This window comes from Dreissena polymorpha, chromosome 9, assembly GCF_020536995.1.
Source record: "Dreissena polymorpha isolate Duluth1 chromosome 9, UMN_Dpol_1.0, whole genome shotgun sequence".
Classification (NCBI taxonomy): domain Eukaryota; kingdom Metazoa; phylum Mollusca; class Bivalvia; order Myida; family Dreissenidae; genus Dreissena; species Dreissena polymorpha.
The window spans coordinates 63,937,908-63,955,506 of record NC_068363.1 but is presented as its reverse complement, the minus strand read 5'-3'; the positions used below and the strand labels follow the sequence as shown (position 1 = coordinate 63,955,506).

Sequence of the window (17,599 nt, the reverse complement as noted above, 5' to 3'; positions counted from 1 at the left end):
ATACGTAAATAAATAAATATATAATTTTTTTACACAGAGTTGTGTTGCTTTATATACTGAAACACCATACGGCTGCCGGGCGATATAATGAATAAAGAAAATACTGCTATGCAGAATTATCTATAAATAACAAATTAAACGATATAACTCGAGCGGTCGGTTATACATGTACATCATCATCAATAAGTTAATAGGTAAAATAATGCATTCATCATCACATGACAATTTAAGCAGGCACAGTAAAGCCTGACCATCAGAACAACCATCTTTCCGTTTATCACAAGTACCGGTACATAGCGCCAACATCAATGTTAGTTCACATGGGCGTATCCAGAAGTTTTTCAGAGGGGGCTCAACTGGGGAGGGTGAGGGAGGGGTATCCCCACCCGCGGTCGTTTTTTTTTAAATGGCGCCTTGAATTGGTGCAATTTCCTGCTATCTAATCAGTATTTTGCATGATAAATGTGCTTGTAAAAAAACACACACAATAATTTGAGTTCAGACATCAAGTGTGACACACAGGGGTAAATAAAATATCTCTCAAACCACTAAAGTGGTGCAGGGGCGTATCCAGAAGTTTTTCAGAGGGGGGCTCAACTGGGGAGGGTGAGGGAGGGGAATCCCCACCCGCGGTCGATTTTTTTGAAATGGCACCTTGAAATGGTGCAATTTCCTGCTATCAAATCAGCATTTTGCATGATAAATGTGCATGTAAAACAACACACAAGAATTTGAGTTCAGACATCAAGTGTGACAGACACACAGACAAACAGACACACAGGGGTAAATCAAATGTCTCTCAAACCACTAAAGTGGTGGGAGACATAATCTTTATGACCAGAATTTTTGTAACAGTGTTAGATGGGTGGACCTACTAATTAACCTTGTTGGATATCCTAATAGTTAACCCTGTTGGATGGGTGGATTTTATCAAAATTGGTTGAAATCATATAATGTATACCTTGTTGAGTCTTGTGGTTCAAAAACTGTCAAATAAGGCAAAGTCATTGATAAACCTTTTTACAAATTATAAAAATAATATTTTAAGCAACACTCTGAATTTCAAGTTCTATGAATAAACTAAAAACACATTTCAAAGACATCAACAAATCAAACAGTTGCTTTTAGTGATTTACATATAAATCACTCATCAAATCTGGGAAAAAAATATGAAATTAAGAATACCCATATTTTTAGCTCGGCTGTTTTCGGAGAAAATCCGAGGTATTGTCACAGCCAGCTCGTCGTGTCGTCCGACGTTCGCCGTCCGCGTCGTGCTAAAACCTTGACATTTTGCTCTAAATAGTTCTTCCATCTACAACTTTGAAACTTCAAATGTCGATGCACCTTGATGAGTTCTACGCGCCACACCCATTTTTTGGTCACTAGGTCATAGGTCAAGATCACTGTGACCTCTAAAAAAAATCTGACAAGCTTTCATTTATTCGGGCTCACCATAGTATAGCCGTTTTCGGCTTCTTAAACGTAGAGTTTTATGTTAAGCAGTGTGCTCGGGCAATGGTTTCTCACCGAAGTCCCGAGGGTAAACAACCCCATAATAATAATAATTTAATTTATTCAAAATTGCACCCGCAGCCGAGCGTTAGCACCCGTTATGCGGCGCTCTTGTAAAGTATTTACAACAGCGTATTGTAATGTCCTATTAGTGACTATTTCCAAATAAGCTTTTAAATGATTCAAAAACTCACACATACATTTGTGCATATTTAAAACTTAAAATGCATTCATTCATCATTGTTTTAACTTTAAAAAAAACTAAAGATGCATCTTTAACATGTACTATAAAAGTTTAATATTGATACAAGTTCAACTCTACTTTGAGTAAGACTGATCTTCCTTAAGAAATATCAATAAAGAAAAAAAAATCTTATGTTGTGCTATTAAACGCATATAATTATGAAATTATATTTTAAATAAAAAAACAATACAAGAAAATCTATGCACATGTATGTTCTTACAACTAGAAGTAGTAAGGTTTATTTGCCATACGGCCACCGGCCCTTGCATATACATAAACACATACAAAATGCATATAGATATAATATCAATGTGAACACATATATAATTCAACAGTGGTACAGCAAAACAAGTGTTTAAGCTAACAACATCATTTTACGTCTTTCGAAGGCATAGTAAATATACATGGCAATATTTCGTATAATGTTGTCGACCATCACGCGAGGCCATAGCATTATTAAATTTGTTGATTGTTGGCTGATTGTAAAACCGGGAAGGAATATACGTTTCTCGGAGATCTTCATAGCAAGAACATACAAGTAAGAAATGATATTCGTTTTCGATAGAAGTCTTGCACAAGGGACATAACATTTCGTTTCGTTCTATATTTATGTATCGCCCATGTTCAATCATAAGTTGATGTGATGAAGTTCTGAAACGGACATATGCATTTCTAAATTTTCGAATCAAAAGGACGTTAAGGTACTTTTCCCATTCAAAATCTATTTTAAAACCGGCATAGCTTATCAATTTTGAAGTATCATTGCAATATTGTGACCATGACTGTTTAAATATATCTTTCAAGCGTTGAAAATAATAGAACAAAAATACGCTTTTATTTACAACACCTTGTTCATTCCAGACATACCCAAATCCTACAGAAAATAAATGTTCACGTAGTGACAAGACCCAATTTTTATAACCTAAACCATCATACACTTTTAACATTTCATAACATTTTTTTACATTTCTAGTATTTGGCATGTTTAACAAACGCAACCAGAATTTAATGACACGTTTACATGTAAAAATATATACAGGATATCTTCCACAATCGCCAAGTACAGCCATATTACATGTATGTAATGGTGCTGACATAAATCTCTTGCATCAATTGCGCAGTTTATCACTTACAATTAATGAAACGTGCAGTTTAGCCGGTGAAGGTTGGATCGTCTGTAGACATGCCTGGGGGCTAAATCACACTAATCGACAGCTGTTTATGGCTTATTATGGGCATATGACAAGAAATACACAAGTGGATATGTTTGAAATTTTAAGGTGCACATTTGTAAATCGTATCTAGCCAGCCAGCTGTGGGGTTAGCCCCCACCTAAATACGCCCCTGGTTCAATAAATATACTATTAGCCACTATATATGCTATGGATAATGGGGTATGTATCAATCAACTGATGCAACCTATGTTGATTTTCTTAAAAGAAAACTTTACCAAAACTTCACTTCGTCACAATCGATCTGAGTGACTTTACATGTAAATAGTTTGTTAATAGTTCACTGCGTGCTGTTCGCAGTCGATGCAAGACTAAAATGTCGCTCAGGGCAGATTTCTGTCTGACTTATCGTAAATTTATTTGAATTTAATAAATATCATTTCATCTACCCAAAACTGAACAGAGAGGAAATTCATAATCAATTGCATCGATTGACCAAGAAGTGTGTCAAACATGGATTGAATTTGAAATTTGAAATTGTTAGAAGTGCATTTTAACATACATCTTAAAATATTACTGTTACTTACGCTAAACACACGTGTATTCAGACTCATATATTAACCCGCGTATGTACGTAGTGTATTTAAGCAATAACTTTCTTTTTTTTTAAACAGAGAAAACAAAAGGGAATTGTTGCAAGACAGCCAAGGTACGTGTAACAATGTTAAATAAGAATTGTTGTTTTATAAATTCTTACACTTAAAAAAAGCTGTACATTATATGCAAATGAATGCTAGTTATCAAAATAATTTAAAGATTAATATAGGTTTTTGTGTTAGTCATTAAATAATAATAGTATACACTACGATATTTTACATTCTCTTACTTTCCTCGTGAAACAAATGACATCTTGCATTTCCTCCTAAATTATTGTGCATTTTTACAAAGACCTAGATTTATTCTAGGTCTTTGATTTTTAAAGCTGATCGTTGTCTGTCCGTCCGTGCACAATTTTTGTCCGGGCTATTTTTCAGCAACTAATGACCGGAATTCAATGAAACTTTATGGGAAGCTTCACTACCAAAAGGAGATGTGCATATTATCAGCCGGTTGTGGTCGGATGATTTTTCGCAGAGTTATGACCCTTTGAAATTTTCCATTAACTGTCCATATAGTGCGATTCTTGTCCGGGCTATTTCTCAGCAACTAATGACCGGAATTCAATGAAACTTTATGGGAAGCTTCACTACCAAAAGGAGATGTGCATATTATCAGCCGGTTCTGGTCGGATGATTTTTCACAGAGTTATGGCCCTTTGAAATTTTCCATTAACTGTGCATACAGGGAAATTCTTGTCCGGGCTATTTCTCAGCAACTAATGACCGGAATTCAATAACCTTTATTGGAAGCTTCACTACCAAGAGGAGATGTGCATATTATCAGCCGGTTCTCGTCGGATGATTTTTCAAAGAGTTATGGCCCTTTGAAATTTTCCATTGTACATATAGTGCAATTCTTGTCCGAGCTATTTCTCAGCAATTTATTACGGGAATTCAATGAAACTTTATTAGAAGCTTCACTACCAACAGGAGATGTGCATATTATCAGCCGGTTATGGTCGGATGATTTTTCACAGAGTTGTGGCCCTTTGAAATTTTCTATAAACTGTACATATAGTGCAATTCTTGTCCGGGCTATTTCTCCCCAACTACTGACTGGAATTCAATGAAGCTTTATGGGAAGCTTAACTACCTTGCGCATGTTATTTGTGGGTTCAGGTTTGATGATTTATTTAGAGAGTTATGGCCCTTTGAAAATTAAAAGTTGCTAAACCATCCATCGTATTATTTTGTCCAAAGTAATGCGCCTCAAGACGTTTCCTTTTATCTGAATATATAGTGCAATATTGTGACATAAAAAACTTTTGGGAGCATTACCCGTCTCCGACGGTTTCTTGTTTTATTTGAAAATGCGCACGTAATAAAATGACAATTTAAATTGAAATACGTATGTCAGTAAATTGCAGTGAACTTAAAAGAAACATCTTATTTAAAAATGGAATTTTATAAGACTTTAAGATTGGTATTCAATGCAATTTTGCCATAGAGGGAAAGAAAAAATAATTTGAGACCGTTTCGACGTTGTCGTAAGAACATCGCCCCAATTACCCCCCTTAGTTTGACATTTGCCATTGATCACTAAATAAAATGTAAACAAATTTTACAGTCTATTTCGTATATGTATTTATTCATGCTTAATACGTATTCACCTGCCTTTAACAAGTTTTTTTGAAATCATCCTTTAATAAGATTGGTTGGTAAGAAAAAGTTTCCATTATCTGTTCCAGAAGCTATTTCAATTCACCTCCCAAGTCTAGATTAGAGGTCAAATCAGCTCCATATATGCTATATGCCGGTTAAGTCGTGGGTAATTTTAATAAAGATGTTGCATCTCAAATATTTTAAAAATATATGACCATGAATCATTATGAAAGTAATAATTAACCTTTCTTCTTTAAGATTTGTTGCTTTTTTCCAAATGTTTATCGTCTTTTATCATCAAAATAATCGACTGTGTTGATAGTGTCAAACTACCATCATGAAAATAAGCTTTCGGTTAATTCGTGGGTTCTGATTGGCTGCCAGAATTTCAAGATTTGCATACTATAAATAGCCTTTAAACTGACCTTGCAGGACAGGTTAATTTCTTGTGAAAAAATGTCAACAGACGATGTAGCATGGTAAATACTTCTAAATAAACGATTTTGTGTTCCTTTGAAACGCTATATGAACAATACATAAATGAGGAAATATTTCATACCGACCTATCAAGTTATGATGAATTACACTATTTACTTGTTTTTGACGAATTTTTGATCGGAAAAAAATGGTGACCGTGTCAAAACATTTTTCCGTAACGAACTGCATCATGTGCGAACATTCTATCGCGAGATTTCAGGCGATTTCTATACCCACGAATCAAACAGAACCCACGACTCAACCAGTAACAACCATACTATAGACCAGTTGACGAGTGAAGTCACGCGCACCTGCAAATATTAGAATCCGCCCACTGGTTGGCAAAGAGGTGAAATTCATATAAGCGCATATAGAGAAGGTTGAAATAATCATCGTTTGTATTGATAATCATGCTCTATATCAAATATAATTTTACTAACTATGTCTGAATAAAACATAATCGTGCAAGAAAATGCATTTTTGGAACGATTATATTGTTGTTATTATTTGTTTTTACTATAAACGAACTCGGGATTGGGACACAATATACGAGCTGGGTATGTGGTAACCATAAAAATCTCTACTTGGCACATCTTCGCGACCATTTTTTAGATATAAAAATTTCAGATATTGAAATTCTGTCAGAATAAATCAAATTTAATGAACGAACACAAATAAGGATGAAAAGAAACAGCAAATAGATCGACTTTATGTACGCAACATATTGTAACTTAATTGAACATTTATGCCTGTAAAAACTTGCCTTGTTACACATTAAATAAAATTTTTTAATAAATGTAATTGTTTTTATTTAATTATTCGCACCAATTTTGACACTCTTTGTTTCAGCGTTTTTAACCTGGTGTTTTATTGCACCTTTGTTCATCATAAAACGATTATCTCGTTATGATCGGATACTGTCCAAACAATTACAAAGAACACATGGTGTCATAAATCCAGGGACCTATTCTTGGGTCCCTGCATAAAGCACACGTCGCATACAAGTGTCTGGTCATTAAACACCATTTATGATACCTCCATGTCATCTCTTGGCATATTGAGCGATCATCTATACAAAATTGTAAAGCCATAATACGAAACAGTTGCTTTAAATAACATATGAAGATATTTGTCCGAAATGGATTAACAGGAACTAGTGTACATATATATATATATATATATATATATATATATATATATATATATATATATATATATATATATATATATATATATATATATATATATTATATATATATATATATATATATTAGCCTGTTTAATCATAATAATACAGTGTTTAATAACTATAAATAAAAAAAAGGTGCAATATCACTGCTACACAATTAACGTATTTAACGAGTACCGGCAAATGTAAACTCGGCTATTACGTGTTAAGATTGTACGTTTCTGTAGTGTACGAAACGACCTCATGAAAACAAGCAAACAACAAAAGGGTAAAAAATACCTGTGTAAAAAAATTAATATATAGATTTATTTATCATTAAATGCTAGATTGTTATATATATAACTCCTTATCACCAGTAAAGAGATTGCACGCAAAGACAGTTCAATTTGCATAATATGCAATTCTAACTTTTTTTATATGTATGCTAAACTTTATGATATTGTCATTCGATGGAAATGAAACGGTAATTCATTCAATGGAAAAGAAAATTACTAAAAAGTTTATAAATTGTAATGTATTCCGCTTTAAGGGCTTCGTTTTATAATTGATTAAATGCCCCTCTTACACTTTCGCTTGCTTATGAACAATAACAATATCTGCACCACTTATAATTATAATCAAATTAATGTATGTGTTTATATCTTTGAAATCAAAATCTTACAATCACAAAGAATAGGAAAGAATATTTAAAGTTTTGTTGTGTTGGATTGCCAGTTTAGTCTTCCGACCACGTTTACTCTGATGTTAATAAATAATTTGTATTTTTATACAGAGGAAATATATTTATGAAAATACATTTATTGGTACTTAATATTATATTTTTGCACTATTATTTAAGAGTTTTAATGTTTATTTCGGATTTATGTATCCTTTTATTGATTAAACAAAAGACATGTATACATGTTTTACGTTACTGTAACCAGTGTTTTTTGCCAACCAGTCAGTCCGCATGCGCGGAAAATCATGAATGTAAACAATAATATTCAACTGGTCTATATTCACACATATGGCCAGTTACGGGGTCTCTGATTTAGAAATAGGTCATGGGGTTTGCACTTTAAATACATGCAGTGATTTTTTTACCTGTGAGTCCTGCGTCTTGGACTCACAAAAACCTCTTGGGATGCAAAGTTTCGAATAATGTGAGTCTCAAAATTGCATTAAAATTTCTCAAAAAATAATATCATTAAATATTTGGACTGATTCTTTCAATTCAGGGACTCATAGATTTGCAAGTTATCGAGTCCTAGGACTCAGATGAGAAAATTTACAAAAATATCACTGTACATGTATCTCCATACCCTTTTTTTATCCGATATAAACATGAATTAATGTATATAAGGGTACCTCATATATTATTATATATAAACATGTCATTTATTTAACGCCTTATACAAGGAAATATATAGCGAAAATAATTGCGTGGTATATACTATTTTAATTTAAGACCTGATTGTGATATACGATATAAGACCTTTTTGTGCAATTTGATTGCATTACCTCCCCTACCCCCCCCCCATTGTGATTTTCGATATAAGACCTCATTGTGCAATTTGATTGCATTAAATCCCCTCCCCCCCTACAAAGTAATTAAAGGTGTCTCAAATGCGGGGTTGTATACAGACCCCGTTTTTTATTTTGACCCTGTAAGTATAGTCTGAAAACTACCATGACCGCGTAACTGGCACTATGTATATATATCACTCACCTTTTGTTGTTAGCAAGGCAGAATAACAGCTTCCTCTTTGTGAATGTAATAGATTATGCAGAAGTTTAAATTGGTATTAAATGCATTTTATATGTCATGCTCTTATACAAGAAATGAACATTTACTAAAATTAAAACTGTCTCGTTTTGACAACAAAGTGGTCTTTCTAATGTGAGATGTTTCAGCAAATTTAGTGCCATATATAGAGTTTCACTTAGTTCGCGTCAAACATCTCCTTTATTAGACTAGTTTATGATTTGTACTTTTTCTACCTTTACTGGCTACACTTTCTACCTATACTGGCTACACATGTTACATTGTAGGTCTATTCTTCTCTTATAAGTCATCAGATCTTGAATTTAATAATCATAAACTTGTTAAATTAAGTGTAAAAAAATTGCCTACCACTTCCACTACATAAATCATTGAGTCTCTAAAGCATTTTTTTAACTATACATATTATGATTTAACCTTTTGCTACAAGTACATCACTTTGGCATCTTGTTTTGCTACAAGTACATCACTTTGGCATCTTGCTTTGCTACAAGTACATCACTTTGGCATCTTGTTTTACCATGCATGGTCGCTCTTGTCAGTACTATAATTTTTTTTGTTTATAACCTTTTAGTATAAGAGTTGATAATTTAAAAAAAAAATACGATTAATAAATAATTTGTTGGTGGTAGCCACAAAAAGCGTTGATTTGATGATTGTTAATAAACATATCTAAACACATTGTATTCGGAATTACTGGATACATGTATTTCAGTATCATTGTATTCACACAAATGTGGAAAAAAACTAAAGTATACTCTTGCTTTGAAGTGATTACAAGTGAAATGCCAGCAAAATTTGCAAATGCTGAACAATCCTTAATGACTTTGACACATGGCATTAGTGACTATAACTGACATTTTAGAATATTCCTAGAGCTAAGTTTATTGCAGTGAAGTTATTTTATTTACTTGGAACTACCTGGAAGTTAATGCCTGGTTCAAAATAAAGCAGCTTAACTGCACATGTGTATGCTTCTTATCACTTATGCTTACTAGATATGGGAATGTTTGAACTTTTCGCTGTTTAAATTAAGTTGTTTACCATAAATTAGTTATGTTTGAAATATTTGCATGCCTAACATTCATTTTGTATTGTTTTTTTCAGTTAACCGAAAGAAGAATTGTTAAGTAGTGATGACCACATGATGCTCAGCTGGATAATATTGCAGATAGATTAATGATGACATCTGATATTCATTAAAGCGGTCTATGGAGACATGCAAACATCTGATGCTATAGACTTGAAAACTGGATACAGCCAAATATAAAGTGGAAACATCAGCTTATGATATATTTGTAACAACCAAAATGGAGTTGGAAACAGCTGATGTTAAACATATTATGGAAATAGAAACATCTCAAATTATGCCAAATTATGATATGACCACTTCCGATTTACCCAGTACAAGAATTAAATCATTAAAAAGAAAGAACAAAAAAAGTTCAATTAAAAGGCAGCGTTCATATTATTGCCCATTCTGTGACAGAGTTGATAAGCACAAAAATAATATGAGGCAGCACATTCGGTCACATACAGATGAACGGCCTTATAAGTGTTCTTGTTGTGAAAAAGCTTACCGAAAGTCATCTGCTCTGAAAGAACACCAAAGGCGTGTGCACTTAGGTGAACCTGTGCAAAAAGGAAAGCAGCCTGAGGTTCTTAAATTTAAATGTGAGATCTGCCCTAAAGCATTTTCTGCTAAAGGTTCATTTGACAGACATCTTCGCTCACATTTCAATGAATATGTGTTCAAATGCAATATCTGTGACAAGACATTTAGGCATGACTCTACATTCAATAGGCACAAAAAATATTCCCACCAATCAGTTGGTCAAACAAATAAATGTAACATTTGCAATAAAACTTTGAAAGGTTGCAAGTCAGACTTGAAAAAACATATCAAAACCCATTTGAAAGAGAACAAGAATAGGCGTCGTCTTAAAAAGGAACTGGCAAACATGCAGGAGGACCACAATGATACTGTGACAGTGAAGGAAGAATGTGACACTGACAATGATCTCCAAACAAACAAAATAGAATGTATAGTTGACACTGAACATACAAAAAGTAGAAAAGCTGACAAACAGCAAGATTCAGCTGCCAAAACTGCTATGAAGGTTACTTTTAAGGCAGTGCTTGACTTTAGTAATGAATGTAAGAATGTTGCAGATACTTTATCAACAGTTAAAGATTCTGAATATTCAAGTCCTGAAGAGGATGAATCAGTTTCATATGATAGCTGGGACAGTAATGATTTCAATTCAGATACTGAAGATGAGGCTGCAATGTGTATTGATGCATAAATATATGAATTATGCATGGTGAAGAAAAATCTTAAACCTACATTATTATAGTGAGTCATAACCTACATACCTGTAGTCATTTTTTCGTGTATTATTTCATGAATAATGCATGGTAAAGGAATATCTAGAACCTACATTATTATATTAAGTCATAACCTACATAGTCATTTTTATGTTCATTTATTAATTAATGAATATACAACAAACGAACACAATAAGATGCTGAAAGGCATATTGTAATTGGCCTCTCCGTTTGTTTGTTTTTCAGGCCGTCTATCTGTTCAAGGTTAACCCAAAAATGAAGTGTTTCTTCTAACATTAATATAACAAAGCTCTCATTAATGCATGGCTGATGTCTTTTGACATTATATACACACCAGCATCAGCTGGCCTCATTTTGACCTGATATTGACCTAATTTTGGACTAAGACTAGGGTCTAAATTGTTGGTTAACCCAATATTATATGCATTTCTCCTAATAATATTAATATTAAAAGGCGGGTTACATAAAATTAGCTTGCTACACAGTTTTGAAACTTAAGTAACATAGATGTTATTTTTTTGTACCGTCATACTTTTTAAGCCTACTGATGCCGAATTAAGGTATACAGTGAATGGGCCATTAGTGCCTATGATATAAAACCAAAATAAAGTGTTTCTTCTAACATTAATATTACAAAGCTTTCAGACATGCATGGCTGATGTCTTTTGACATTATAAACACACCAACATCAGCTGACCTCATTTTGACCTGATATTGACCCACTTTTTGAGTTGGACTAAGGTCTAAACTCTTGGTTAAGCCAAAAATTAATGATGCATATCATCTTAAAGGGCCTTTTATCACAGATATGTGTCAAATGTGTCAAGGTCACTGTCTCAATAAGTATGAAAAGTACAACTCGTTTTATAATTGATTAAATGCCCCTCTTACACTTTCGCTTGCTTATGAACAATAACAATATCTGCACCACTTATAATTATAATCAAATTAATGTATGTGTTTATATCTTTGAAATCAAAATCTTACAATCACAAAGAATAGGAAAGAATATTTATAGTTTTGTTGTGTTGGATTGCCAGTTTAGTCTTCCGACCACGTTTACTCTGATGTTAATAAATAATTTGTATTTTTATACAGAGGAAATATATTTATGAAAATACATTTATTGGTACTTAATATTATATTTTTGCACTATTATTTAAGAGTTTTAATGTTTATTTCGGATTTATGTATCCTTTTATTGATTAAACAAAAGACATGTATACATGTTTTACGTTACTGTAACCAGTGTTTTTTGCCAACCAGTCAGTCCGCATGCGCGGAAAATCATGAATGTAAACAATAATATTCAACTGGTCTATATTCACACATATGGCCAGTTACGGGGTCTCTGATTTAGAAATAGGTCATGGGGTTTGCACTTTAAATACATGCAGTGATTTTTTTACCTGTGAGTCCTGCGTCTTGGACTCACAAAAACCTCTTGGGATGCAAAGTTTCGAATAATGTGAGTCTCAAAATTGCATTAAAATTTCTCAAAAAATAATATCATTAAATATTTGGACTGATTCTTTCAATTCAGGGACTCATAGATTTGCAAGTTATCGAGTCCTAGGACTCAGATGAGAAAATTTACAAAAATATCACTGTACATGTATCTCCATACCCTTTTTTTATCCGATATAAACATGAATTAATGTATATAAGGGTACCTCATATATTATTATATATAAACATGTCATTTATTTAACGCCTTATACAAGGAAATATATAGCGAAAATAATTGCGTGGTATATACTATTTTAATTTAAGACCTGATTGTGATATACGATATAAGACCTTTTTGTGCAATTTGATTGCATTACCTCCCCTACCCCCCCCCCCCATTGTGATTTTCGATATAAGACCTCATTGTGCAATTTGATTGCATTAAATCCCCTCCCCCCCCCTACAAAGTAATTAAAGGTGTCTCAAATGCGGGGTTGTATACAGACCCCGTTTTTTATTTTGACCCTGTAAGTATAGTCTGAAAACTACCATGACCGCGTAACTGGCACTATGTATATATATCACTCACCTTTTGTTGTTAGCAAGGCAGAATAACAGCTTCCTCTTTGTGAATGTAATAGATTATGCAGAAGTTTAAATTGGTATTAAATGCATTTTATATGTCATGCTCTTATACAAGAAATGAACATTTACTAAAATTAAAACTGTCTCGTTTTGACAACAAAGTGGTCTTTCTAATGTGAGATGTTTCAGCAAATTTAGTGCCATATATAGAGTTTCACTTAGTTCGCGTCAAACATCTCCTTTATTAGACTAGTTTATGATTTGTACTTTTTCTACCTTTACTGGCTACACTTTCTACCTATACTGGCTACACATGTTACATTGTAGGTCTATTCTTCTCTTATAAGTCATCAGATCTTGAATTTAATAATCATAAACTTGTTAAATTAAGTGTAAAAAAATTGCCTACCACTTCCACTACATAAATCATTGAGTCTCTAAAGCATTTTTTTAACTATACATATTATGATTTAACCTTTTGCTACAAGTACATCACTTTGGCATCTTGTTTTGCTACAAGTACATCACTTTGGCATCTTGCTTTGCTACAAGTACATCACTTTGGCATCTTGTTTTACCATGCATGGTCGCTCTTGTCAGTACTATAATTTTTTTTGTTTATAACCTTTTAGTATAAGAGTTGATAATTTAAAAAAAAAATACGATTAATAAATAATTTGTTGGTGGTAGCCACAAAAAGCGTTGATTTGATGATTGTTAATAAACATATCTAAACACATTGTATTCGGAATTACTGGATACATGTATTTCAGTATCATTGTATTCACACAAATGTGGAAAAAAACTAAAGTATACTCTTGCTTTGAAGTGATTACAAGTGAAATGCCAGCAAAATTTGCAAATGCTGAACAATCCTTAATGACTTTGACACATGGCATTAGTGACTATAACTGACATTTTAGAATATTCCTAGAGCTAAGTTTATTGCAGTGAAGTTATTTTATTTACTTGGAACTACCTGGAAGTTAATGCCTGGTTCAAAATAAAGCAGCTTAACTGCACATGTGTATGCTTCTTATCACTTATGCTTACTAGATATGGGAATGTTTGAACTTTTCGCTGTTTAAATTAAGTTGTTTACCATAAATTAGTTATGTTTGAAATATTTGCATGCCTAACATTCATTTTGTATTGTTTTTTTCAGTTAACCGAAAGAAGAATTGTTAAGTAGTGATGACCACATGATGCTCAGCTGGATAATATTGCAGATAGATTAATGATGACATCTGATATTCATTAAAGCGGTCTATGGAGACATGCAAACATCTGATGCTATAGACTTGAAAACTGGATACAGCCAAATATAAAGTGGAAACATCAGCTTATGATATATTTGTAACAACCAAAATGGAGTTGGAAACAGCTGATGTTAAACATATTATGGAAATAGAAACATCTCAAATTATGCCAAATTATGATATGACCACTTCCGATTTACCCAGTACAAGAATTAAATCATTAAAAAGAAAGAACAAAAAAAGTTCAATTAAAAGGCAGCGTTCATATTATTGCCCATTCTGTGACAGAGTTGATAAGCACAAAAATAATATGAGGCAGCACATTCGGTCACATACAGATGAACGGCCTTATAAGTGTTCTTGTTGTGAAAAAGCTTACCGAAAGTCATCTGCTCTGAAAGAACACCAAAGGCGTGTGCACTTAGGTGAACCTGTGCAAAAAGGAAAGCAGCCTGAGGTTCTTAAATTTAAATGTGAGATCTGCCCTAAAGCATTTTCTGCTAAAGGTTCATTTGACAGACATCTTCGCTCACATTTCAATGAATATGTGTTCAAATGCAATATCTGTGACAAGACATTTAGGCATGACTCTACATTCAATAGGCACAAAAAATATTCCCACCAATCAGTTGGTCAAACAAATAAATGTAACATTTGCAATAAAACTTTGAAAGGTTGCAAGTCAGACTTGAAAAAACATATCAAAACCCATTTGAAAGAGAACAAGAATAGGCGTCGTCTTAAAAAGGAACTGGCAAACATGCAGGAGGACCACAATGATACTGTGACAGTGAAGGAAGAATGTGACACTGACAATGATCTCCAAACAAACAAAATAGAATGTATAGTTGACACTGAACATACAAAAAGTAGAAAAGCTGACAAACAGCAAGATTCAGCTGCCAAAACTGCTATGAAGGTTACTTTTAAGGCAGTGCTTGACTTTAGTAATGAATGTAAGAATGTTGCAGATACTTTATCAACAGTTAAAGATTCTGAATATTCAAGTCCTGAAGAGGATGAATCAGTTTCATATGATAGCTGGGACAGTAATGATTTCAATTCAGATACTGAAGATGAGGCTGCAATGTGTATTGATGCATAAATATATGAATTATGCATGGTGAAGAAAAATCTTAAACCTACATTATTATAGTGAGTCATAACCTACATACCTGTAGTCATTTTTTCGTGTATTATTTCATGAATAATGCATGGTAAAGGAATATCTAGAACCTACATTATTATATTAAGTCATAACCTACATAGTCATTTTTATGTTCATTTATTAATTAATGAATATACAACAAACGAACACAATAAGATGCTGAAAGGCATATTGTAATTGGCCTCTCCGTTTGTTTGTTTTTCAGGCCGTCTATCTGTTCAAGGTTAACCCAAAAATGAAGTGTTTCTTCTAACATTAATATAACAAAGCTCTCATTAATGCATGGCTGATGTCTTTTGACATTATATACACACCAGCATCAGCTGGCCTCATTTTGACCTGATATTGACCTAATTTTGGACTAAGACTAGGGTCTAAATTGTTGGTTAACCCAATATTATATGCATTTCTCCTAATAATATTAATATTAAAAGGCGGGTTACATAAAATTAGCTTGCTACACAGTTTTGAAACTTAAGTAACATAGATGTTATTTTTTTGTACCGTCATACTTTTTAAGCCTACTGATGCCGAATTAAGGTATACAGTGAATGGGCCATTAGTGCCTATGATATAAAACCAAAATAAAGTGTTTCTTCTAACATTAATATTACAAAGCTTTCAGACATGCATGGCTGATGTCTTTTGACATTATAAACACACCAACATCAGCTGACCTCATTTTGACCTGATATTGACCCACTTTTTGAGTTGGACTAAGGTCTAAACTCTTGGTTAAGCCAAAAATTAATGATGCATATCATCTTAAAGGGCCTTTTATCACAGATATGTGTCAAATGTGTCAAGGTCACTGTCTCAATAAGTATGAAAATCTATTCTAATTAATAACTTGTCATCCAATTTACCAATTGGCTTGATACTTCCCATACGCATTGGCCTTGGACAGTAGATGACCCCTTTTGGCCTGCCATTGGACATTTAATGACCTCTATTGAAATTGGGGTCACTAGTTCAAAGCCCTGTTTGGGAGAGGGTGCATATATATCGGACCACGAACCTCTTGTTACAAGTTGTATAGCTGTTAAATTATATTTTATACTTTTATGTACAGGGTACCTGCACTGCATTCTTCTAAAGAGGTATCCTTTATCCAGTATTTGCTTAATTTTTTGTTTCCCACAATTTTATTATCATAAAATCATAATTCTTATTATAGTTTTAAACTTCTACCGTATTTTATTAACACTATTTGATTTAATATTAATCAAGACTTCAGTGATAAAAAAGTATGTTTTGTTGGAAGATTGTACGTTTGAGTGTCTTCACAATAACACTTATCAAATCCTTCCGGACAAAAACAGTTTTATTTAGAAAAGCTCAAATGGAATTTATAATTATATCTGGTTCAGTGAGACTGGTCAACATTTTCTCTAACTGTACAGATTGTTTGTAAAATAATAATTTAATTATTTCCATGTATTTCATTTGAACTGATATGTTTTCTTTTGTTCGTAACTGTATTTACAAACCCATGTTTTATGTTTCAGTATGCATATTTTATAGTTAAATATCGATTGTTTGATTCAAAGAAAAATTATGTTTGTTTTAGTCTTTGTATATAAAATATGTATAAGAATATTTATTTAAATGATATTTTGTTATAAAATAAAACAAGTTATTATGCCACTTGTCTTGCATGTTTTTTATAACTCAGCTTTTAATATCTCATTGAATTAAGAAAACAGCTTAACATCTTCACCTCTAACTTGTTGATTTGTGGGAAAAGTGTGCTTAATGCACGTGCTTTAATAGTCCTCCCTAATTGGCCTTTGCAGTTTACAAAGGCTATCCAGGAATGCCTTTTTTCGCTTACCGGTAAATGGAATTGTTTATTTGAAGGAAGTGTCTTCTAAGCGCAAATGCAGTAAAGGCCGAAAGTGTCGTCCCTGGTAAGCGTTTGACAGTGCGGACTGCACAAGTTAAGCTGGCACTACACTTTACGCACATGCATTAAGTCCGGTTTTCACAGAGAAGGAAACATAGGCAGTAGTTGATCTTCTTTTTTCTTTCCTTCTGAATAACCAGCATACTTTAATGGGATTCATGGGTCAAAATATCACGTAAAAAAATCGTCTATGCATAAAAAAGTGTCACAAGCCCCTGCAAAGTTTACTTTTTATACCCCCATTACAAATGGTAATGGGGGCT

General features: G+C 33.0%; 1 protein-coding gene across 8 annotated transcripts; it reads left to right on the top strand.

Moving 5' to 3' along the window:
- The first annotated feature begins 5,120 nt into the window (after window positions 1-5,120).
- LOC127845216 (zinc finger protein 888-like) lies at window positions 5,121-17,024 on the top strand. Of its 8 annotated transcripts, none has more exons than XM_052376014.1 (2): window positions 5,121-5,248; window positions 14,169-17,024. In XM_052376014.1, exon 2 carries the CDS (start codon window positions 14,372-14,374, stop codon window positions 15,365-15,367), a length of 996 nt encoding a protein of 331 aa, XP_052231974.1. In that variant the 5' UTR covers window positions 5,121-5,248; window positions 14,169-14,371; the 3' UTR covers window positions 15,368-17,024. The 8 variants fall into 8 exon arrangements, with proteins under 8 accessions (XP_052231974.1, XP_052231972.1, XP_052231970.1 ...); XM_052376012.1 differs by lacking the exon at window positions 14,169-17,024 and adding an exon at window positions 9,728-11,815; XM_052376010.1 differs by lacking the exon at window positions 5,121-5,248 and adding an exon at window positions 5,948-6,018.
- The last annotated feature ends 575 nt before the right edge of the window (window positions 17,025-17,599 follow it).